Raw genomic sequence first — 25,845 nt, 5'->3', positions numbered from 1 at the left:
AGTCACCGATTAAATTGTGGAATAAATTGGGATGATTCATGATTTGGGACAAATTATGATAATAATAGTGATTTAAAACCTGCACATGATATTTGTCTTTGTTGTGGAAATTTCTTAACAAAGCCTGCAGACACGATGAGCGGTTAAAAACCCAACACTTTATTTCCCATGCATGAGGAGAGACGTCAGTCAGGGGGCACTGAAAGTAGTCTCTAACAATGAACAGTTCAGGTCCTTTTTATACACAGTCACAGAACAAAAGGCTTTTACAGTTGCAGTTCACACCTTGGCTCTAAGCAGACAGACTCTCCGTCACCTGTGTGAATCTCCCCCACTCTGGGGTCAAGTCTTCCTGTGTGAGCTTCCGTCTCCTGGGAGACATTCACCAGTTTCTCACCGTCTGTCTCCCAGCGTGAATGAGGTGTGAACCAGACATACTAAACTAAGTAACATGAAAGCAAGACAATACATTAAAAAGAGATCCCACGACCCATACTAAGCTAAGTAACATGAAAGCAAGACAATACATTAAAGGACAATACTCTAAAGAGAAATCCCACAACAGTTCCCACCCTCTTGATTGCATCTCAATCACTAGTACCAAGGATTTCTCTTCCTAACATTCTGTTAATTACATCAGCAATATTGCACACTCAAAAGGTTTCACAATATGCATCATTCTTACAGTGTCAGGAAAATAGTTTCACTCATCACAATCATCTTCGCTTTCGCTATCATCAATGTAATCTTCAGCCTGCAATAGGGGAAGCTGCAATTTGGGAGACTCGCTTTCTTTTGTTAGTGCCACTGTGATTAGTCTACTCAAACCTTCGCAAACCTTCCAAGGCTCTGGTTACAGTGCCATCGGGGGCGGTGTTGTTTGGAATGAAAGTGCAGCACAGAGGACCTACCATAGTGCAGACACCCCCCTTTTCAGCCAAGAGCATGTCCAGAGCCATTCGATTCTGCCAGGCCATCAAGGATGCGGCAGCCAGCTGTTCAGATAGGCCCGCCACTGCATCCCGTGTCAGATTGGCCAGCCGTTGGACGTTGTAATGTACATAATTGATTCTGTCCACATTCTTATTTGGAGTTACCCATAAGAAGATGGACTCAAACCCTCCTGCAACCTGGTTGGCCAATTTAAACTCATCGGGGACACCTCTGGGGACACCTATAGCATCTATATAAGTTGGGGAGTTTTTAGTTAAATCAAAATCTTCCGTTGTGGTCCTACGGGCCCTTCTTACATGGGCCTCTGCAGAGGCGTGGGATCCTGCTAACACTACAGGGAGTGCCAACCTCACAATGGTGCAGGTTCCTGACCAGCTGCTGGGCAGAGTGTCTCTTAACACCTTGTCCCCGCACCACCAGAACAGATCGGCTCGAGCCACATTAATGCTGCTCATATTCTCCCATTTTGTGACATTTATTATTTTAGCACACCATGAACTTTCAGGAGCTCCTACGGGGGTGGCATTTACTCTAGCTAGGCACGTATAATTTCCCGCCTTTGGGGAGAACACAGGGGGGGTAACACTTTTCCTTACCACTGGGAAAGGAGTACTCAATACAGCGCAATCATGGTCCACCCTCTCCCTCATGTGGAGTTGAAGCATACAATCAAAGCCTGGCCTGTCCTCCCAAAACAATAAAGGGGCAGGCACAGTGAACAGCGTGGGGCGGGCTGCAGAGCAGGCCACACAATCTGTCATGTTGTTTACCCCGGCCGTGTATGTTATCCAGTCGAGCCAAGTATTTTTGTCTATGTAACCTGTCTCTATTTGCACAACATTCTCTGGGGAGGTGATGTTCAGATAATTGACAAAAGGGTCTGCCAGTGGTCTGAACATTTGCTTGGCTATGGTGGCGGTGACCTCTGTTGCATTAGCAGGGGTCATACTGTGGTTTGAGCTTAATGTATGATGTAGTCTTACCTTTATTATGCCCATTGTGTCTGCACCGGCCTGATCCACTCCTATGATTAAATAAAAGGAGTCTTCTTTGGAGTCGTGACATTGTCCTGGGAAGTTTGGTCTCCTGGAAAATGGGTTCCAATTCAGGTTCTTAATTGTTAGCAGTAATGGGTTCAGGCCGGTACCAGTCGCCAATTGGGCTCTAACAAAGGAAAAACTGTTCTTACTTTTTGTCTTACCCTCTGTTGATTTTACCTGTTCTCCCCAGTACCCCGGCCTGGAATGCCACCACACAAAACTCCAACTTGGACACCACTTCTGGTGTCCCGGAACGCCATGTCCAAATATGCACAAATAAACATCATAACCTCTCCAGCTCTCATTATAGCCTTTACAGTCTATCACATTGCACAGATCAAAGCTGAAGGTCTGGGTAGTCACATACGTATAGTGTAGCTCAATGTATCCGCCATACTCAGTAAGGCATTTGTCTCTCATCTCGTGGGTTGCTCCTTCTGTTGCACGAACCTCCTTGGATGTTGGCATGGTGCTCAGCTGCTGATCTCTCCAGAGGCTCCACCAGAGGGCAACCATCAGCCCACTGAAGAGCATCAGCGCTACCCCAGTGATGAGGTGCTTCCTGGCTTGTCGCATTGTTGCAGGTAGGGGGTAGACTGCCTACTACCTGAATAAGGTGCGGGGATTATTCTGCCCCGTTTGTCTTTTCTAGTTGCTCCTCCGTTCTGGGTGGTTCTCCTCCAAACAGCTTACAGTGGCTGGCGTGGATCCAAGTAACTCGTTCTCCAACCTTTATCGCTGTTTGTGTGGTCAGTAGGACTTGGAAAGGGCCCAGCCACCGCTTCGCCTTCCAGTGTCTCCTCCTGAAATCCTTCACTAGCACCCAGTTTCCTGGTTTGAACGGATGCAGGGGTCCTTCTGCTGGCCTGGGCAGGGCTGCTTTCACTGCTCGGTGTACCTGCGAGAGAGTCCTGGAGAGATTTTGACAGTACACAATCATTTCGCTGTTGCACAACTCTGTGGACATGCCAGTCCATTTGGGGGGTTCTGCCCCCACTCTGGCGGGTCTTCCATACAACACCTCATAAGGGCTGAGGTGTACTGGAGGTCTGGTTCGCATGCGCACATACATCAGCACGAGGGGAAGTGCTTTTGGCCATGTGAGGCCAGTTTCTTCACAGCACTTTACCAGTTTGGACTTTAAGGAGCCGTTCATTCTCTCCACAGCACCTCCAGATTGTGGATGATATGCACAGTGTGTTTGCAATTTGAAACCTAGTTGCTTGCTGATCTCCTTCAATGCCTGGTTCACAAAGTGAGTACCATTATCACTTGTGATTTTTCCCGGGATACCCCACCTGGGAATGATTTCTGACAGGAGGGCTTTTGCTACTGCACTGCTGTCTGCACTTTTAGTGGGGAATGCTTCTACCCACTTAGAGAACATGTCCACTACTACTAGACAATACTTCTTCCCCTCGGCTGGTGTCAATTCAATGAAATCCATCATTAGATGGTCAAAAGGCATGTCTGGTGGGGGATGTGCTGCAGTGTTTACCTGTACTGGGCGTCCCACATTGTTGGTCGCACAAATGAGACACTTTTTGCAATGCCTCTCAGCTGCTGTGGAAAACCCTTTGGTGAACCACAGCGATGTTACTGCTTGTAGCATCCCCCCTTTGGACGCATGGTCCAACCCATGTGTCCATTTTAGAAACCAGGGGAAGAAGTGTTTAGGGAGACATGGGCGGCCGTCAGGAGATCGCCAGACAGAGTCGACCAGTGTGCAGCCATGTTTGCGCCAGAGAGTTTTCTCTGGCTGGGAAGCAAATGACTGTACAGCAGGAAGATCAGCAAGGTTAGGCGTGGACAGTGGGGCCAAGACAAGTTGGAAAGGTAGGCCTCCTTCGGCTGCTGCTTTGGCTGCTGCATCGGCGGCCGCATTTCCTTGGGAGACAGAATCAGTTTTACCTGTGTGTGCTGCACACTTCACTACAGCAATGCGAGCAGGCAGGAGGATGGCATCCAGCAGCGCTGCTACCTGGTTAGCATTGAGGATGGGCTTCCCATCAGATTTCAGGAACTTTCTGTGCTTCCACAAGGCCCCAAAATCATGCACGACACCGAACGCGTAGCGAGAGTCGGTGTAGATGGTGGCCGACTGACTCTCCGCAAGTTTACAGGCTTCTGTGAGCGCCACAAGTTCTGCAGTCTGTGCTGAGAAGTGTCTGGGCAATGAGCCTGAAACGAGAGTGGCATGATCAGAACACACAGCAAAACCCACCCGGTTAGTTCCACGTGAATCACGTGAGGAGGAGCCATCTACATATAACACTATGTCAGAGTTCTCGATGGGAACATCTAACAAGTCAATCCGAGGTGTACAAGTTTCACCCAATACAGCAGTGCAGCTGTGTGGTTCACCATCTTCTCGCGTGGGGAGAAGAGTGGCTGGGTTGAGTGTTGTGCATCGTTTCACTGTGATGTTGGGCATGTCAAGCAGTATGGAAGAGTACCTGAGCCAGCGAGCAGCAGAAAGGTGTGAAGTTTTCTGCTCCAGCAAAATGAGAGAAACTGCATGGGGTACCTGCACTGTCAGAGGAGAGTACCCTACAATGTCACGTGAGGCGAGCACGGCCTTCTCACACGCAGCTACTGCGCGTAGGCATCCAGGCAGTCCTGCAGCTACTGGGTCAAGCTTGGAAGAGTAATAACCCACCGGGCGAAGTGAATCACCATGCTGCTGTAAAAGAACAGAAGACATGAAACCATTCTTTTCATCCACCATTTGTGTGTATGGTTTGGATGGGTCTGGAAGCGCTAAAACGGGCGCTGTTTGCAGCAGTTGTTTCAAGGAAGTGAAGGCAGCTTCAGCCTCTGGTGTCCAAGAAATGCGATCATTGGCTGACAGACTTGCACCATGAATGAGCGCAGTAAGTGGAGCCTCCACAGAGGAGTAGTGTGGAATGAAATTGCGGCAGTATGATGTGGTTCCTAGGAATGACATCATCTGTTTTTTGGTGTGGGGTTTTGCAATGGTCATCACAGCTTCCACCCTCTTGGAGGAAATCTGGTGAGAGTTGTAAGAAATCACATGCCCTAAGAATGTGACTTGCTCTTTACAAAACTGCAGTTTTGACTTACTAGCTTTGTGGCCCTTGTGATGCAAATGCGTCAGTAAAGTGAGAGAATCTGCCAGACACTGCTCTTGTGTGGGTGCACACAGTAGCAGATCATCGACATATTGAAGTAACACTGTGCCTTGGGAGAGGATCAAGTCTGACAGGGAGTCTCTTAAGGCGGCATTGTAAATCGTGGGGGACTCACAGTAGCCTTGACACAACTGAGTGAATGTGTAAGCCTTTCCCTGGAACTCAAAAGCAAACCAGAACTGGCTATCTGGGTGAACTGGAACAGAGAAGAATGCATTAGTCAGGTCAGCAACAGTAAACCACATAGCACCAGATGGTATTTGGGACAAAATGGTGTGGGGGTTCGGAACCACGGGGGCTCTGGGGATCACAGCCTTGTTCACAGCTTGTAAGTCCTGCACAAACCGCCACTCAACAGGCTCATTTGGTCCTCTGATTTTCTTCACAGGGAATAGTGGAGTGCGAACCGGAGAGGTGGGGCATGGGATAATTACTCCAGCCTTTAACAGGGATTCGAACACAGGAGTAATCCCCTCTATGGCTTCCTGTTTCAGAGGATATTGTCTTTGGCATGGTCTAAAAGAGGACTTTGGAGTGATTACCACAGGCTCACAATCTTTAATTAGGCCTACATCATACTTAGATGAGGCCCACAGGCTGTCAGGCACCTCTGTCAGCAGGGGGTGTGAGGAGTTTAGAGGAGGTGTCGTTTGAAGTAGACAGTGTGAGACAGCTATGTTCACTAGCTCAACTGAGCGGACACAATGGACTGTATATGTCATGGTTTTTCTGTAGGCTTTCATTTCTCGAGAAAACAAAACTGTGGGATCCTCTGTAGGTTCCCAATCGCAAGCGCGGTAGCACCGGTGCATAAATTCTCCCATGTCTTCCCACTGGCAGCTGTGGGCTTTTGCTAGGGGAACATGTGGGACGGATGCATCCATAGTAAACATGTTTTTTTGCTCATCAGTGAGAGAAATCGCAAGCGCAGCAGATGTGGAGCTCCAAAACATACATGTCACAGTTAGTAAATCATTTTCGGTTCTGGACCATTCTTCCTCATAACTGTCATCAGGGCCATGCAGAGAAAAGTGAGATGTGCAACTCAACTCTCCAGGAGCCATAAAACAAACATCTGGAGGCATGCAGTTGCGAGTCGCTTGTATGAATTCTGCAACAAGCGGCCCCTCCTCCAGCTTCCACCCGTAAGCGAAAGCTGGAGTCACGGGGTTATATTTCACCATCATATAATCATAGTCAGATTGCGTGATTGTGATGCCATTATAGCAGGAGATTAAACTTATTTTCAGTTTGCACATCAAATCTCTGGCAAGCAAATTGACAGGGCACAGGTCTGACCACAGAAACTGGTGTGTGAATTTTCTACCCTGTCCGTCTACACAACACAGGGGTATGGTGAAATTTTCTCTCTGTATGGTTCCTGATGCGGACACAGAATGAGTGAACTTCTCACCCAGCACGGGCTGGGGTGAGAGAGAATCTGAGCGTAGTACAGAGTGGGTGGCCCCGGAATCTACAAGAAACTCTACTTCCTGGTTACAAACTAACATTTTATACAAGGGCAGTGATTTATAAGGCGCGCTATTTAAATGTACATATGTACCAGCTGGTGACAAAGAGACCTGCTCTTCATGCTCAAAAGTGTGATGTATTAAAGTGTGCGTGTGTGTGTGTGAAACACTTTCTACATCAATGGGTGTGTGTATGCGTGTGTGATTTTCACTTCCCTGTTCTGATGAGGTGGGCAAACCACAGCCTGAAGCGTACTCTGGCGTCCTTTCCCCCCGGTCTCAGTCCGCTTGCTCCCACCGTGGGCTCGGCCTTTGGTAATGCTGGCGTTGTTGCTGCCTATTTCCACGACGGCCACGGTTAGGACAGGTTCCTCGCCAATGTCCATAGTCCCCACAGACAAAACAGGCGTCCCGATCTCGTCTTGACTGCTGTTGTTGTTGATAATGTCCTCGGTCCCGTCTGTTCTCCCCACTTCGGTCACGACAACTGTCTCTGTTGTGGAAACCTCCGTGCGGGTTTGCCACGGCTTTATACAGTGTTAGGGCGGCATTATGGAGGTCGGCATTCTGTTTTTCCTCTCTTTTGCTTTTCTTCTCATCCAGGTGGCTCTGAGCGTGGCGGGCATGGCGTCGTAGCTCCGTTAGCCGCGGCTCATCTTCTCCCCCCACGTACGAATGCTTTACCTCGGCTGCCACATCTGATCTCAGTCCCCGGAAAATATGGCCGCAGAGATGGTGCTCATATGTGGAAGCGGAGGCGCCCGTCATGTCATCTTTGGATATTCCACCATTAGCTTCAAACACAGTTGTCATACGATGTATGAAATCGTCCACAGATTCATCCTTTCTTTGCTTGCAAGCCTGAATCTTTGACATGTCCACTTTATCTGGGAAAACCTCCTTTAGCTTATCCATCAGGTGGGTGACTGCAGTACAATATTCAAGGTTTTCTCCATGCTCATAGGTCAGGTGTCGTATCCTCAGCGTAGGATCAGGCAAGTGAGGTGATATTCTCCTCAGGTCGCATGGCTTCAGTTTGCCTGCCACTGCGCGTCTAATTTCTTGACCCGTGGGACGATATTCTTGGCAGAAAATTAGGAGCTGCTCACCAAACTTTGCACCCGACATGAGGGGGTCAGGTAGATGGCTTGTGGCGTCAGCGATGTCTGACTGTGTCCACGGTCTGTGAACTAAAATAGGTCCCTCGGGTCCCGCCACTTCCACCATCGGGAGCTGCAGGCTTTCTCCTTTCGCCTGTCGCTGTCTCCGCGTTCTCTGCCCGGTCTGGAACTTTTCGGCCTCCTCGCTGCTGTCTGCGTCGTCTGTATCGTCCCGCTCGTCATCAGTGAGAGAATATTCAGGCTGATCCGTGGCAAAAGGCAGGGCGTAATATCCATGGCGGCTGTCCTTACTTCTGTTCTTTCCTCTCACCGCTCTCCGTTGCTGTGTTTTCGTCGCTTCAGCTCGCGGCACGCTCCTTGTGTTGCTGAGCGCTGTGTCAGATCTGAGTGTCATTCTTTCCGCTTCATCCTGATGGGGCTGTCGCTCCTCAGTAGCGGGATTGGCGCTTGCATCCTCTGGCTGTGGGGCGCGTGGTGCAGAGCGGGATGGGGAGGGAAAGGAGTCCAGGTCCGCATCGGCTTTCAGGCCCTGCAAAACAGCCTGTACTGGGGAAGCACAAACAGTGCGTGAACAGGGAAATGGTGTTTTGTTCTCCGTGTTATACGGAGGTGGAAGAGGCGCTGAGGCAGATTCTGCGTCAGCCTCCCTTCCACGCACTTCTCTAGGTAATTCTTTCAGAGCTGCTTTGTTTTCTCTTCTTTCTGCTTCCCCTATCCACATTTTCAAGCATTCCCTCTCATCGCTTACTCTACGTAGATCTATTGTCCTAACTTTTCCTTTTCCCAATAATTTTGCTTCTTCCTCTCGCAACTGTTCCTCTATTTTCTTTAACTGGTTAACACTCAGCGATCCTTTTTCGGGAAACCCGTTTACTTTTTGCCACTTAACAACATATTTCATACACCCAATTCCCCATTTCTTAACCATACAGTCAAATATTGAGTTTTGTCCCCGGCCGCCTGGTGGAACATCTGCCGCTCTACTGGATCTAGATCCCATTTTACTACACGAGGCGTCCCCCGTGAGGTTCCTTGCCTTCTACGGACCAAGGAACGAACACCGCCACTCCGTGCACTATAGTATGCAGAAATGGACTCCGACAGTGTACCCGAACCGCTGTCCCTGTGGCGTACTTAGATCGAACACAGGTCTGGGCCGGCTTCTCCCCAACAGCGCGCCCGAGCCAATGTCCTTGTGATGGACCGTACCCAACACAAGCCTGGGGCCTCAAACCACCAGGATTTTCCTCCCGGAGACTCGAACTCCGGGGTCGGCAGGCGTTCTCCCCCCTTTTCGGCCAGACAAAAAACTCTTGTGACTTGTATAAATGGTAGATACAGCTCACCGTTCTGCAGGAGTTCCCCTCGATTCGTCAAGGTGATCTCGGTGGTCGCTGAAGCACAGGCTCTGTGACTCTGCCTTTCTCTTTGCTTTTAAACAGCTGGCAGGACCGAAGCGTTTTGCTACCTCGGGGTGATCAGCCGTCCCAGAGCCGTCCTTCAGCGAGAACACTGGATCACCCTGCTCACAGCGCCAAACTGTTGTGGAAATTTCTTAACAAAGCCTGCAGACACGATGAGCGGTTAAAAACCCAACACTTTATTTCCCATGCATGAGGAGAGACGTCAGTCAGGGGGCACTGAAAGTAGTCTCTAACAATGAACAGTTCAGGTCCTTTTTATACACAGTCACAGAACAAAAGGCTTTTACAGTTGCAGTTCACACCTTGGCTCTAAGCAGACAGACTCTCCGTCACCTGTGTGAATCTCCCCCACTCTGGGGTCAAGTCTTCCTGTGTGAGCTTCCGTCTCCTGGGAGACATTCACCAGTTTCTCACCGTCTGTCTCCCAGCGTGAATGAGGTGTGAACCAGACATACTAAACTAAGTAACATGAAAGCAAGACAATACATTAAAAAGAGATCCCACGACCCATACTAAGCTAAGTAACATGAAAGCAAGACAATACATTAAAGGACAATACACTAAAGAGAAATCCCACAACATCTTTTATGCTGAATACTTTATTACTCTTATGATCTATAGTTGGTTGAAAATGTGAAGTTTGATTTAAAGACTTTGTCTTCCAGGATACAGGCTCCAGGTGGAGCTGGGAGTTAAACAAGCTAAACATTTAATTGCTGACTAATGTTTTAACACAGGGTTACAGGTTGGAGTGAAGCTGCTCCAAGGGACAAACCCTGGAGATTGTTTTAGGGAGACTGTGCAACATTCTTGTACATCTCTCAATGGGGAGTTGACACATGGCGGAAGCCATGTGGCGAGAGGAGTGTCATTTTAATTTGCAGATGTCGTGAGGTGCCATGACACGAAGGAGTGACTGAGGAGATCGTCCATAAGATGGAAGCTGAGGCCAGGAGAGAGGCTTCAGGAGGATCGGAGATCACCTTCAGCACAGAGAGCTGTGCTACTGGGCTTCCAGGAGATCGTCATGAGGAGACTCTGCACAGCAAAATCTTAAATAAGATGAAAGAGTTTCGACGTTGACGTTGAGGAAGACAACTAAGGTGTACGTCGTGCTCTGCCTTTAAAATCTTCAGCAACGTTGAATCATGAGAACCTGAGGGAGCGTGCCAGGCTCCAAAAAGTGACACCGCAGAGGAGGTCCAGCGATGGACTTGTGGTTCTGTGAACAGCACAAATGCCAGGTGACTGTGAAATAACTAACAGCACTTTTTCCACAAGTGAAGCCAGTAACTTCCTATCCTAAGAGATTAGCTCTAGTTGCTTGTGCTTTACCTCCATGCGTGAGACCAGTGTGTGCAGCAGCTTAAGCTGTACAATGTTTCAGGATATAGTTTATTTCACCTTTTTGACATTGTTAGTTCCACACGAGGTAGATGTCTACTACTGCAGACTAAAATTACATTTCTGTCACCTAAAAGACACTTGTCTTTAATGTTACTGTTACTCTCACAGCCACATATTACTATAAAGTGATGCACAATTCTGAATCCGTCAAATTTTTTGCCAACGAAAGAAGAGGGCACTTCTCATGAGTGTAGACAGCATGTAGAGAAGGAGTTTAAGCCAAGGGATGACTTAATAGATGTGCCACTTGGTGAGGGAAAGGTTTGGTTTGTTGATGGTTTGAGTTTTATAACAGTAGAGGGATAGACTAAAACAGGTTTTACTGTAGTAGATAGTGAGAAAGTTATCTGTGCAGGGCAATTAGCAAGTTTTATATTTGCTCAAGCAGCAGAGATAGTTGCTTTAACGGAAGCGTGTAAAGCTGCAGAGAAATAAGATGTGACAATATACACTGATAGCCAATATGCATTTGCTACATTACATTTCCTTGTGGTGCAGTGGGTGAGACGAGGTGTGACAGCCTCTACAGGGAAACCTGTAGAGGCTTTTGCAAAATCTGCTGGAGGCAGAGTTTTTACCCAGTAGAATTGCCGTTTGTAAATGTGTAGCACACATGTGAGGGAAAGATCCGGTTGCATTAGAGAATGCTTTTGCACATAAGATCGCGAAAGGGGCAACTTTACGAGAACATGGTGTTAACATTTTAGCAATGCAACACCAACAGACATTGACTATTATGCGGAATGCACTGGTAGACATGCAGGGCACTCATCTACTGCAGGGAAACAGTTGTGGTTCACAAAAGGAGCGAGCTTGCAGGATGGTGTTTGTTATCTGTGTGATAAACCAATACTGCCTTAGAATTTGTATAAGACTGCTGCTATTTTGCGCCATGGGCTTTGCCATGTCGCAACAGGAGGGAGATAATGAGTAGTTTATACTTTAAGATTAAATACCCTTAAAAAAAAACTTTTGCAAGTTATGTATGATAGGTTGCAAGCATAATTCTCGGGGTAATTTGAGACCTAAGAGAGGGAAATTCCCTAGACCCAGTCACCCATTTCAAGTTATTCACATGGACTTTATAGAGCTGTCCAACTGTAATAACTGTAAGTACTGTTTAGTGATAGTGTGTTCTTTTTCAAAGTGGGTAGAAATCGTCCCAACTAGGAAAGCAGATGCCATTTCGGTTGCCAAAGCAATATGTAAGAATATTATCCCAGAACATGGGATTCCAGAGACCATTTATAGTGATAATGGTCCACACTTTGTAAATGAAGTGATTAGTTAATGGCACAACATCTAGGGATAACACTAAAAACATCATTTCTTTATATCACCCACAAAGTGCAGGGTTGGTAGAGAGAACTAATGGAACAGTAAAGTTAAGACTTAGGAAGACAATGGAAGAGACACGCAGGATATGGTTAGACTGTATAGAATTAGTTAAGATGTACATGAGGATTACTCCAACAGAGAATGGTCTGACTCTTTGAGATTATATATGTTAGAGTATTTAGAGTTCTAGTCTTCTGTAGTGATGATAGAAGAGCAGAAGAGAGAGCATATTAGCAGATTAGATGCTTAAAATGTTTAAAAATAAAGAAGTCTTGAGAACAAATGATCTGCCAGATGATTCTGTTGTCCGCAGGAGCAGAGTCTGAAGTCTGGAGATTGGATGTTGATAAGGCCATGGAGAGGAAGTGCTGGTCCAGTCCGCGGCAGTGAAGATTGCTGAAAGGATTACTTGGATACATCAAGCGCACTGCAAGAAGGTGACACACACACACACAAGTAATCGATCGAACGCTGTTGCCTTGTTTTTCTTTCATGGGAATAAGTCCTGGATACAGCGGGGTCTGAGTTTAGACCCAACATCTGGGTTAGTCAATGACCCATACACCCTCCTGTACCCCTCACTGTCAGCTGCACTGTGTGTACTTCCTGCTGAATACCTACATAGTTGGTGGCCCACAGAGCTTTAAGTTTCAGGTAGCGTTGGAGGCGGTTCCCCAGATTTGACTCAAACTCATTGGCAGGTCTGTCATGTGTTTAAACTCCGGGTCCGTCAGCAGAGGATGCACCGACTCCAAGTACTGATAACAGCAAACATTCAGAGAGCGTTAATCTGATTCTCATCACAAGATGATAAGGATAAGGATAGGGAGAGAAAACAACCTTAAATGCGCCACCATGTGTTCAGGTGTATGTTCACACTCACCCTGCTCACTGTGTCTTGGATGGCTGGAACGGGAAGGTGAGGTAGAGACGACTGATAGCTGTACAGCAAAGGCTTCCTGCTTGACAGCAACCTCACCAGAGGCTGAAAGAAACGGCAGGTCAAAGAGGGGAGACAGTTTTAGACAGATATTGCAGACAGTGTATTCTTACACCCATTAACCGCCATATTGTAATACTGCAAGCAATCCCAAACTATATTCTCTTTAACTCTGATGTATATTAAGCAATCTATTATTCTCAATACAGCGAACTGAAAAAGCTGTTGGACAGATGAGTGGAGTCACCTGTAATGCAGAGTGCTTTCCTGATGAGGCGTGTGCAGTAGATGTCCTGGAGGGAGGGAAGAGAGGTACCCACAATCCTCTCTGCTGCTCTCACTACCCGTTGTAACTTTATGCAGCAGGACCCAGTGCAGGAGCCAATCCACACAGCAATGCAGCTGGTGAGGATACTCGGTGCCTCTGTAGAAGATGCTCATAATGGGGGTTGAGGCAGAGGAAGTAACCCATGAAGTAACCCATGACTACGGCACATGATTTTGCCTTAGTGAGCTCGTTTTATGTGGCATCGTTTGGTTATTAATAAATGATTATTACTCCCTTCATGTGTTACTGTTAAGGCTTGAATCGGTTTGATGTTTGAAGGCTCGCAGTGACGAAATAATAACTCGACCCAAATGCCTTAAACCAAAAGTAACAGCCTGTTTTGAAAACGTAAGAAGTAGAACTACTCAAGTAAAATACAGATACCAGAAAATTCTACTTAACTACACTAACAAAGTATTCGTACTTCGTTACTTCCCACCTCTCCAATCTGGTGTACCTCTTTACTGTGGCGTGTCCAGCGGGGTGGCCCATCACCCCATGAAATGGCTGTGCCATGTTCAATACAAGGATGTGCAGTTCTGGTTCTCAAGGCTCCTGTCCTCCCGGTTTCAGATGTTTCCATACTTCAACACAGCTGATTTAAAGAATCATTTACAGACTTGTGCACAACTAGGTGTTTGGGGATTATTTGATTTGAATTGGCTATGTTGGTATAGGTAACATCTAAAACGTACAGGATAGGGGCCCATGAGGGCCAGAATTTGACATCCCTGACTTCTAGTCAAGGTCATACATCAGGAAAGTTGTTGTTTGTGACATAAGTTTTTGCTTTATTACTTCAGGGCCAACCAGTAGAGATAAAAGAATAGAAAAGATCTCAAAATATTGAGAATTTCTTCCTTAAGAAGGCTAAAATACAACCAGAAGCAGAGAGCTTCTTTTTTCCTGTTTCAAAATCAAACACCAGTTTGTGAGAAGATTATCTTCTTTTTTTAATAGGCAGATAAAGTTTTGCATTGGCATTGGCTAATTTGCCAATTGTATGTTAAAAATGTTCGTATTTTAATATTCAAAAATGTTTTTGCCTAAAACATATGTGCACTATATGTCAGTAAAAATACTATGCAAATATTGCTGTCCTTGAATGCTGAATAAACAGTGACAAAGCACTGATTGTATCTCTTGTACTTTATCAACACAGTATCTATAAATTTTGCACTGTAGTGGTTAAAATCTCATTCTAATAAGAGTTAAAAGCGCATTCGGTTATTAGGTTTATAGGGTTATTGAATTATGGTTAACGGTTGTTAGAAATTTTTTTTAACATTATCTGCCAATTACATCTGCCACCCTTCTCCAAATCTGTGCCCCTACCTGGACACCCCAACAAAAATTTTCTAGACACAACACTGCCTCTTTAAGCAGCTGGCCAAGGCTATGATATTTGTTTGGCAGTTTCCAAGGCCTCAAGTATGGCCAGCTTGCTGTTGTTGTGGTCCTGGGTCATTTTGACCCAGCAATTTGAGTTTCCTGTGTTTTGGTAATTTTTGTATTTTGTTTAGTCTATTTGGTTATGTTAACGATTATTCTATAATACCTGAATTGTTCTGTTCAATATTGTTTAGTAGATTTCTCCTTGTATCTTTGCCCTCTGTGTCCTCCCTTGGGTGTCTGTGTTTATACAGTGGTATGAGTCCTTGTGTTTTGGTTCGCTCTTTGTGTTTTATTCCTATAATAGATAATCAAGTTTTGAGAGCTTTCTTGACATGTTTATGTTCCTCTTCATTCCTTTCTGGCTTAGAGAGAAAGTTTTCTGCCTGACAGCACAACGCAAAGGTGAAAACCAGCTCAGTGATTCTATTTTAGAAACATGAGCAGGAGGAAAGAGAGGAAGCGCTGTGACTGCCCATCACTGCCTATGTTACCTGCTCAGAGTCTGGCTGTGGGGCTGGAGTTAGCATTCATTGAGTTTTATCATCACTCTGGCTTCTTCTCTAACTTTGTGTTAGCCAATCTCTGCAGATCCTTTGCAAGGGGTCAAAGTTGTGTTAGCATTATAATGTAGTTGTTTCTGCCTGGACATTTTCCACTGTACCATCGTGCTGTTGCCGTTTTGTGCAATAAAAATAACAGTAATGTCCATATTGCCACTGCTGAAAAGTTGTATCACTGCACCGATCCACAATTGTCCTCCACACAAACTAGTGGATTACTTGATTACACCCAACACTGATGAGGCTGAAGTGCTAATCAGTGAAATCATGAACACAGAACAGTAGTGTCAGCTTGAGATCCACCATCCAGCAACATTTGGAAAGTGTCTGATTGGCAACAGCTTCAAGAAGGCTGATTTCTTTTTTGTCTTTATTTTGATAAGTTTATTTGCCACATCATGCTTTGGACACGTCAGATCTGTGTTGAGAGGACTCAGAAGTACAACAAAGCTTTTAAAGCCGAAAAAGGGCCTTTATTTGCAAAAACAAGGCACCAGACAGACATCTGTGAAATGAAGATCTGGAAAGAAAAATGCAAGTGCAAGGGATAGTGATACATTGCAGGTTAATTTATATTAACATCTTGCTATAGATATATCTATATATATCTATATATATCTATATATATATATATATATATATATATATATATATATATATATAGTGATAAATACACCAATACACTTCACCTTCAAAGGCACTGGTGCCAAACAGACAAAACCAGTCTAGTACAGTCAGTGAAAATGTGACATGCAGATGGTAAAACTGTGTAGATGATTCTTTTAATGTGACTGTCTTCATTTAAAGAAGTGTTTCTTATTTATTTGTTGGTTTTAAATATAGCGTTTTATACACTTTAAAAGTCTGGCCTACTTAGCACCAGTTTGGACCGTGTGTGGCTCCTGTACTCAGATATGTTCACCAGGTCCGTTGTGCCAGTTGTGCCAACTAATGACGTTATTATCCCCTTACATTTTTTTTCCTTTTCCTCTTTTCAGTCATTTTTGTTCCACACCAAGGAGTATGTACGGGAATCATAGGTGCTTGTCTAAACTCACATCTACACATTTGAAAAAAAATACTCCCACTCAGTCTGTCACAAACACAATAAATAAACTGGTTGGCTTAAAAATATATAAAAAAAATAAATTTATACATATACAAAAACTAAAATATATTCCACAAATGCATCGAAAGGCAAACACTCAAAACATAGAACCATGTCTACATTCTTCTATATGTGAGGGACAGTCAAGATATTATTTTGGGTTACTTACACAAATGTGCAAGTGAAATAACGTGACACTATGAAAATGAAAAAGGGCAGAGGAGACAGTTCTTTTCACATCTGTTTGTTTTTGCGGTGATTTGTGAATATAATAAATGCATTGTGGTAGGGAATTTTCTATTTATGCTTCCATGAAACATAAACACATTAGATGCTTGTATGAAGACTGTACAGTGAGAACTTATCTAGAACAACTGTTAACAGATAACATCACATTTTCCAAATATGTACACTTAAACAAAGAGAATTAGTCCATTAGCTATATAAACATTACAACTTTTTTTGCAGTCACACCAAATATAGTTTTCTGCACACTTCTACAACACTTTAACACACTTTATACGTTCACAGACCACATGGGTAATCTGTGTTTTTGTGTCTCAAATTATTCTTAATACGACCAAAAAAACCCAACTCTTTATTGCCTGTGTTAAAACAGACTCCCTCATCAGCACCAACATTTCTAATGTAACTAGCCCGGTGTAGTTCTTCTGGCAAGACCTTGGTCACTTAAAACCAGCACAGTAGTAAAACATTTTACACGAGGCAGACAGTTTATTGCTTGGACGTGGTGCTGGGGTAATCCACAAAACCTTCTTAATTTGTGACTGCAGAGCCATTACATGAATAGGCATGCTGCGGTTTGTTCGGTCTCACTCTTCTTCACATACTTCACAAGTTTATCCTCCTTTGGGCTAAGAGGCATTCACAGACCACCTTTACTTCATCTGGAGAGCAGATCCTCGTACCCAGATTCTGCAATGGCCAAATTTAGAAAAGATTTTCTCATCAGTCCAGAACTTCTAAAGATGTGTTCCTTGTGGGCAAAGGCTTTCAATTATGGTGGTTTCAGGTGAATTTATGATGATGGAACTTTCAGGTGTCTGTATGATAAAGAGAAAGAGAGAAGTGTTTAGTCTGTGCATTACCAAGTCAAGTGTTTGCTTGACTCGTGAAACAAACAAACTGAGACTGGACACTTGTAGATGTACGAGGGGGGGGGGCCACGGCTAAGCTGGGTTAGAACAGGTCTAACCCAGGCAGCTGAAAAATCAAGTCACTGTTGCAGTCCCCAATCTGCAGTTGCTCTAATCAGGTCCCTTGAGCATGTTTACAGCCTGTTAGAGAAAATGCCCAGGGTCTCTGTGGCAGAATGAATGGCTGTAGTCAGCTCTTATCAGTCCCAAAGTTATGGCTGCGTAGTCCATATCTTTGGGTAAGCTTTCAAATGGAGCGGAATACACATCCTGGGCTGTGTATTTGAACTGTGATCTTTTCCAAAACCTAAGTAGTTTTGTTGCTTAGACCTCCATGTATCAGACAATACAATACAAATAGAGGTAGTCAGTAAGTGAAAGTACATTTAAAATCCATGCGTCAAACAAAATGTCTGTGTTGAAAGTCATGTGGCCTAAATCTTTTTTTTTGCATCGTTGTGGAAATTTGGGGATTTCTTGGGACTGTTATAAAAGCATACATCTTTTATAACTTTACGAAAACAAGAATTTGGTGCAAATGTTTGAATTTATTTTGGACTTTCTCTAATCCGCACCGTGTCAGAATTATACATGCATGCTCCAATATATAGATCAACCCAACCCTATTAATATTAATGTAAATGTCCTTTAGCCAGTTGCACATCAACCAGGTGCTTTTCATAGCCAAGAACCGTCTTATGGCTGGATATTTGAACCCTCTTCTTGGCTGAACTGGCAGAGAGTCATTCGTCTCAAATTCTGTAGAATTTTAGCTTTAAATATCACACATACTTTACATACTACATACTGACATTTTCAGTGGCCTTTCTTGCCATCAAAATAAACCTGGATCTGTAATTTGGGACCGGTATATTAAAAATAATGTCTGCGTGCTGACAAGTTAAAAATATATTTTTTTAAATGTCCCATATTTGTACAGACACTAGTAAAAAAAACTTGCAAAAGTGATCATTTCTGAATGGTGTATTACTGAATTTCACAATGCAAAAACATGTAGATTTCTTTTCAACATAAAATTGTTAGCCAGAAAAAAAGAAGAAGAAAATGCTACTTTTGTCACTTTTCTTTTCAGCTCCTCACAAAAGAAACTTAACCCATTGAACTGTGTGTTTCTTCCCAGAAGAGAGAAGTCCAGTATCGAGCACACAAAAAGACCTGGATTTTTTTTTTTTTTTTTCAAGAGCTGTTGGAAAAGAACATTTTAGTAGCTACAACTTGATGCCTTCTGACAAAAAAGCACGCTTATTATTAAATCAGTCAAGGCTGTGTTTCTGTTTGTTTTATAACCATTCTGGTCTAATGCAACCATCAGTCAAGGAAACCACATGTGTGAAACATTAAGTCTTTTAAAGGCACCGTTTATGAAAGTAGTAGTACAGTAAAAATTACCATTAATAAAATGGAACCCTCTCCAATGTCGCTGCGAAATGTGTTACGCTAAAAAGAGAAGAAAATAATACTGTTAAAGCACAAACACCCAGAGCTTGACACAAAATGGACTCTCCACAAATGTTAAGAAATAGACAAATCACTTCTGTTGTTCTTATCACTGAAATTCATTAGCAAGTAAGACTATAATAAAGAATTAAGAATCAGTCACAAATAGCTGAGTTGAAAACATTTCAAAGTATATTAAGAATTATATTAAAAAAGAGACAATGTCCTAAGTAAACACGAGCTGTTACACTGTGGTTGGAAGGTTTGTCACTGAAATCTGAGTTTTTTTGCACCTTTTGTTCCCATTATCTGCATTTGTCATTCAAAATCTAGTTTAAACTTCATTCCATCTAGCACAGGGACTAGGCTTTCATGAAAATCTTTTCATAAATATTTGTGATATGATGTGATCTTCAGATCTTTCCCCCCCCCCTTATAATAGAGGAGACATGCATGAGCCCACCCCTCTCACGTCATGCTATCAAATAACTGCAACTTTAATTAGATCCTAATTCTCCGAGCTTCAGTCACAGTGAGTTAGCATCCACAGTCTACAAAAATATCTGTACCACTGTCATCGCCTCTTCTTCTTTCAAGTTTGGAATCTGAAGCAGAAATGAGACAGAAGCCAAAGTCAAAGTTAATTTCCTCATCAAAGTGACAAATTTGTGCTATTACATAAAGTTTAACACGTACTCTGTCATACTCATGTTCTCACAGAAATTATACAGGAATTGATCTTCTGATTCTGATGAATAACAATATGTCTGGGTACATGCTGCTATACCCTTGTATAGAGCAGGGCGATATGACCTAAAATATTTATCACGATATACATTTGAAAATTTGCGATAACGATATAACTGACAATATAATCGACACTAGACAAAATTTTTTACAACTCCACAACTTTATTAGTGCAAAAAAAAACCATCAATGATTTTCACTTAAACAAGCAGCTGTTTTTTTTATGTGCATTAAAGTTATATAAAAATGTAACAGTGCAAATGCAAATCCTTGCTGACAGTTTAACCAAAAGGCATTTCCAGTGGAAATTGGCCGACATATCCTCAGCATAACCATGTATAATATCCACAAAACTTAAAAAGAGGTTATACACACACAATACGGTAATATTATGTTGAAGCACAGTACGTATCACTCCGCGAGGCTCCTGCCTATGGTAGCCGTAATGCTCCGACAATCCATCAAGCGGTGCGGCTTCGTAGCTTAGCAAAGTCGTACTAAAACATTTGACAGACTTTCGAGCGCCGTGTAGCACATAAAATCGTTTCGAGGTCAGTAAACACAACCAGAATTCATACATAAGGCACACGGGAGTATAAGGGGCACTGCCGATTTTCAGAAAAATCAAAGGATTGATTTTAATTGTGCCGTGTTTTCCAAAAAACACGGTAATAACGACAGCCCGCTAGCATGCTCTACCAAAAATGTGCTTTGTTGTGTATCTGACGGACGAAAGCTAAACCAGTTCCACACCACTGAAGTTGCAGCATTTTTACAAACCAATTCTGGTTTCATTCAACGATCCGCTTTCGCCCTTCTCATTCTCCGTCGCCGCCATGCTTTTTCCGCCATGTGTGTATGAAAACAAAGGCACTGCGCATGTGCGTTTTACCCATATTGTATCACGATATTTCATTTTCTTATTGTTGCTCAACATTATACCGGTATTACCGTGAACAGTATGATATGGCCCAGCCCTACCCTTGTATTCTTTAAGCCACAGGTATGACACACATGGAGAAGTTTCAGATTTCTGACGTTTTACTGTATTGTCATAGCTTTTCACAATTTTTTCTACTGATAAAGACCTTCCTATCATAATACACAAAACAAAGTAATTAAATAACAGTTCAATAATAACCATTAAAAAAAACATCAAATTTCCTCCTTTTCAGTATTACTGTAAATTTCAATTCCACAAAGGAAGACAGGTTATTTGAAAAACTGGAATTTTTTTGTGAATTTATGGGAATTACTCTCCTTTTTTCTGTAATTTTACACATTTATTTATCCATGCTGGAAGATTTTCATGTACTACAGCAGCATTTGTTTATGATTTAGAAAAACTGAAAGAATACTGTTGAAACTGCACTACTTTTTTATATTAAATATAGATTAAATGTGTAGTTGGACATCCTTACATCACTGCTTTAAGCAACAATTACATCTGAGCTCCCACTCACCTCGTTACTCCTTTGAAGTCTCTGCGTGTACATGTAAAAAGCCACCGCCCAAAGGAAGTTGGTGAAGATAAGGACACCTATTATAATCTGTAAGTCTGTTTAAGAAGAGATTGAATATCTATTAAGTTCAAAATAACAGTCCCTTGATAACACATATTTATGCATGAATAAAAATTGTTGGGCTATTAAGAAACTTGTGCTCTAACAGAAAAGGCTCCAAAAAAGGGCCCAGAAAACTTTTTATATTTAACTATACTATATCTATATTTAATAGATATAGTACACACTGTACAGTTGTGCTTTTTTAAAGCTTTAAAATATGGTGCAAAATCTCCAAAAGTGGATTCTGATCATCTGAACGTAGCGTTTGTGGGAGAAACGGTCTTTCCCTTTTCATGTAAATGGCCTCCCTGACTCCGCGCTCAAACCAGCGTTCCTCACTGTCCAGGATGTGTACATCCTCATCCTTGAAAGAGTGTCCACTGGCCTGTAGGTGTAAATAGACTGCAGAGTCCTGGCCTGACGAGGTAGCTCTTCTGTGTTGTGCCATCCGCTTCGCCAGGGGTTGTTTGGTTTCCCCGATGTATAAATCCTGGCAATCCTCCTGGCACTTAACAGCATACACTATGTTACTCTGTTTGTGTCGGGGGACCCGATCCTTGGGGTGGACCAATTTTTGGTGCAGCGTATTTTGGGGTTTAAAAGCCACAGAGACCCGGTGTTTAGAAAAAATGCGTCTCAACTTCTCCGATACTCCTGACACATATGGGATCACTACAGGTTTTCGCTTGGGCAGGACGCTACGTCCAGATGAACAGAATCAACTTTTGGTGATTTACTTACCTGGATGATTGAGCACGCATCAAGATAGTGCAAAATTCTGTAATTAGTTTTATTATTTTAAAATTTATTTTTAGTTTAAGAATTTAATTTTTTTTTTTCTTCAAAGTGGGGCATGGCTTAGGCCCTTTTTGAATTCACCGGTTTCATTAAAGCATGTTTGGTACTACAACAAAATTGTCCATATACATTTTACTGAAGTAAGAACAAGTTATGAATAAAACAAGCTTACTGCTCTCTTTTTTTTCAGCACCTATGGAAGAAAGAAAAGACTGTATTAGAGCAATGCAATTGAACACATTACATCAGCGCAAAAACAAGAAAAAGTCAGGAAAAACTATACTAGTAATATAGTATAACTATAAACTACATTCTTTGTTTATTTCAGTATCAAAAGTATTTTTTTTAAAAAAACTTACTTTTGCCCTGACATGGACTGCTGTATCATATTTTACTTTGATTTTCAGGCCTACTTTGAATTCAGCCCTCTGTAGGTTGTCCATTCATTCCTGACACATTATTCAGTTCTTGTCAGTATAAATTTCCAACAAAAATCTTCCCCTTTGTGATCTTAAGGAAAAAATCATATTGCTAAATTTTTTTCAGCAATGTTTGATAGTCAGAATGTTGTGCTGACGGGGCAGTGTAAAAAATGTGCAATAAAGTTCCTTTAACTTGCATTCCTTACAATGGCCAAGAGCATAAGGTATGAAACTGCTGGTCTTTCAGATTTAAAAGACTTTCCAATAAAAGTAATTTCATTAGCAAAATTCAGGAAAATATTTTTTAAAAATGAAGAAGAAAGCATTATGGGTATCCTAACTAGTAGTGCAATATCTTTTCACAAAAGTAAAATGAGTTATTATTACTAAAAGACTCAAAGTTTTTATTATTATTATCCTTACCTGGACATCAGCTATGCATGCTATGTAATTCTCTTTACTGGATGGGTGATTCAGCTGCAGCTGAATACGTTATCAGAATGATCATTAATCACTGACGTAACTTACCATCCTTCTGTTGTAAATTCAACGGGGATGATGGAGTTGTTATTGTTGAAACTGCTGTTGTTGATACTTGTGGTTTTTTTGTTGTTGCTTCTGTGGTTGGTGTTGTTGTTGCACAAGGTGTCGATGTTGTCTTATTTGTTGTTGCTTCTGTGGTTGGTGTTGTTGTTGTTGCAGAAGGTGTCGCTGTTGTCTTATTTGTTGTTGCTTCTGTGGTTGTTGGTGTTGTTGTTGCAGAAGGTGTCGCTGTTGTCTTATTTGTTGTTGCTTCTGTGGTTGGTGTTGTTGTTGCAGAAGGTGTCGCTGTTGTCTTATTTGTTGTTGCTTCTGTGGTTGGTGTTGTTGTTGCAGAAGGTGTCGCTGTTGTCTTATTTGTTGTTGCTTCTGTGGTTGGTGTTGTTGTTGCAGAAGGTGTCGATGTTGTCTTATTTGTTGTTGCTTCTGTGGTTGGTGTTGTTGTTGCACAAGGTGTCGCTGTTGTCTTATTTGTTGTTGCTTCTGTGGTTGGTGTTGTTGTTGCAGAAGGTGTCGATGTTGTCTTATTTGTTGTTGCTTCTGTGGATGGTGTTGTAGTAGTACAAGCTGTTGGTGTTGTCGTTTTTGCTGCTGATGTTGGTGGTGGTGGAAGGTGGTTTAATAAATGTAATTACAGAGATTTTAAAGGTACAGAAAACTTAAGTATTTAGAGTTTTTCATGCGTTAATTATGTTAGCGGTTATAGAAATAAATTTTGGGGGAAATTCCAGACTGTTTCCAAATTAATTATTAAAATTCTAAATCACTGGGTAATTTAACAGGTTGGTGTGAGAACTTCAGAAACTGCCTGGGATTTTCCTGAATACCCGTCTGTAGGGTTCACACAGAGAACCTTTCTGTGAAGCGCTGCACACTGACCAGTACATTTAAAACATGACACTGTTTTACAAATGACTATTTGTAAATTTGTGAATTTTCTATTACAAAATGTTTATTTAGCTGTTTTACAACAGTTTGGTGTTCTCTAGCTCAAAACACAGAAAAGCTTACTTGCAAAATATTGAAATGTTTCAAAATGGTAATCTTAACAGATAATGCTTAGGAAATATGATCAAATATGTATTTCGTCCATGTGTGAAACTCAAAGTATCTTTAAAGTTACATAAAACAAAAACAAAATAAAAAACAAACAAAAAAAACCTTTGAGGTTTCTTTAAACATTTTTCTTGAATATACCTCCATTGGATGGAGTCTGACTGCTTTTAATTTCATTTTTGGGCAAAGAATAGAAAGACAGCAGCAGCTGCCAAGCATTGGAAGAAATGTCATTTTTTTCCATCTGTTAAACAGCAATTTCCAAAGAGAAAAACAAATATTCATCTTTTGCAATAAAATGGAAAATATAAGTCGCACTGTACGTGTGTGCATCCTCTTTTAGAAGTGAAAAGAAATTTCTTGTTCAGTCAAACACAAAGAACCCGCTTTGTTGTTGTTGTTTTTCTGCTTTTAATGGCTAATCTTGATCAAATATAAAGTTTATGGCTGTATGATGGTCAACTGGGTTTGTTTAGGATTTTTTTTTTAAAGTAAATTGCCCTGGCTCCCTTCAGAAAACATCTCTCTGCATATCTGCATAACGGTTCTAAATCTTCTTCCCTGTACCTTTAAAGTGATATTTACCTGAAAAGCTGCAAAAAGAACAGCAGTCTGTCCGTAACGCATGAAGTAACAAAAAATGTTTAGTGAAAGCCTGATTCAAACAAGTGGGGAAATAAATATTAATAAAAATGGTAATTAAATGAAAAGAGCTGGAGTAGCTTTTAAGATGGTGAACAGCAGCAGTCAGTGTGATTTCTAGGATCTGACATCAGCTAGAAGCAAAACACACACATGCACTGTTTCAGCATTAATCAATAAAATGCGTTTCCTACCTGGGTTGGGAGAATCTCGCTTACACACTTTTTCTAAACAAAAAAGAAAAAAAGAGAAAAATATGGAGGCAAGCAAGGTTGTGAATTTTAAAGTCAACACACTGTATGTCACAGATTCTGATGCTGCAGGTTTTGTCTCTCTCCAACCAAAATTCAGTGAACCAGCAGCAAAAGAAGATCAAAATTACGCTTCACGTTTGATAAACATCGTCAGTGTACTTCGAGGACAGTTTCCCATCTCAAATTTCTGTTTTCTGCATTATTTGCTTGCTTATTATGCACTAGTCTACTGTTGTCTACAGCACTGCACTGCTGTTTTGTTTTGTTTGTTTGTTGTTCAAAAATTACCTGTGACAAGAAAGTTTAAAGAAATTTAAACTTTTTAAAATTATACCAAATTGCAAATCTCTTAGCTATGTCTCTGATAAAACCTCTGTAACTTTGCTCAGCAGCATCAGGTAATGTTCATATGCTGAGTTCAGTTTCAACTGCAGAATATTTTTAGGGTTATCTGCTATAAAAAGCCAGGCCAGGAAAATTACCTTCATGTTTTTTCTGTTTTATCCTCAGTTACTTTGACACAAAGGCATCTGCTGTGATGGTTACACCTTTGATCAAGTCTCACAAGTGTCAGTACTGATAAGTGATCAGAATTATAATATTTCTGACTGTCTGAGGCAAAATTTCCCCGATTGAAATCGAATCGAAATCTTGTGAATGGGAATCGAATCAGTCATAGAAATCAGTGACCATACCCAGACCTGTGTGTGTGTACTTACCGTACACTTTACAGACTTCTTCTGCAGTGGGTTTTAGTGATCCTCCATTTGTTTCATTTGTTTTGTCTTTGGTGAAAAAGAAGAAAATGTTAGCAGTAAGAACCAGAAGTTAATTTTAAGTTTATTGTAGGAGATCCACATTTTACAGTTTGAAAAAGACCTGCTCCTTTTCTTTCTCTGAATTTCTAAAACGTCTAAGCTCGTTACAACAGTCGGTGTCACAGTGTTGCTTCTCACAAAGACATTCA

At 42.2% G+C, this 25,845-nt stretch overlaps 1 protein-coding gene and 1 pseudogene across 9 annotated transcripts in view; both read right to left on the bottom strand.

Annotated features, from left to right (window-relative positions):
* Positions 1-13,332, bottom strand: part of LOC134625707 (carnitine O-palmitoyltransferase 1, liver isoform-like) — a 71,883-nt pseudogene extending 58,551 nt beyond the window's left edge.
* A 2,195-nt stretch (positions 13,333-15,527) lies between these two features.
* The window catches only part of LOC134625873 (salivary glue protein Sgs-3-like), a 27,033-nt gene continuing 16,715 nt past the window's right edge, over positions 15,528-25,845 (bottom strand). For 3 of the 9 annotated variants that reach the window (XM_063471196.1, XM_063471203.1, XM_063471205.1), the window contains exons 7-15: positions 25,598-25,663; positions 24,819-24,851; positions 24,568-24,594; positions 22,915-23,517; positions 22,137-22,157; positions 21,065-21,159; positions 19,424-19,459; positions 18,807-18,854; positions 15,528-17,303 (exon numbers count right to left, since the gene is read on the bottom strand). In XM_063471196.1, the coding sequence (XP_063327266.1) occupies positions 17,223-17,303; positions 18,807-18,854; positions 19,424-19,459; positions 21,065-21,159; positions 22,137-22,157; positions 22,915-23,517; positions 24,568-24,594; positions 24,819-24,851; positions 25,598-25,663 (1,010 nt within the window). In that variant the 3' untranslated portion in view covers positions 15,528-17,222. The remainder of the gene's footprint in view (positions 17,304-18,806; positions 18,855-19,423; positions 19,460-21,064; positions 21,160-22,136; positions 22,158-22,914; positions 23,518-24,567; positions 24,595-24,818; positions 24,852-25,597; positions 25,664-25,845) is intronic. The other 6 variants (XM_063471201.1, XM_063471197.1, XM_063471200.1 and 3 more) reach the window with 6 other exon arrangements.

The sequence above is a fragment of the Pelmatolapia mariae genome, linkage group LG4 (genome assembly GCF_036321145.2).
Source record: "Pelmatolapia mariae isolate MD_Pm_ZW linkage group LG4, Pm_UMD_F_2, whole genome shotgun sequence".
NCBI classification, from domain to species: domain Eukaryota; kingdom Metazoa; phylum Chordata; class Actinopteri; order Cichliformes; family Cichlidae; genus Pelmatolapia; species Pelmatolapia mariae.
Note: the sequence above shows the minus strand (reverse complement) of the source record. Positions and strands in the feature narration are given on the sequence as shown.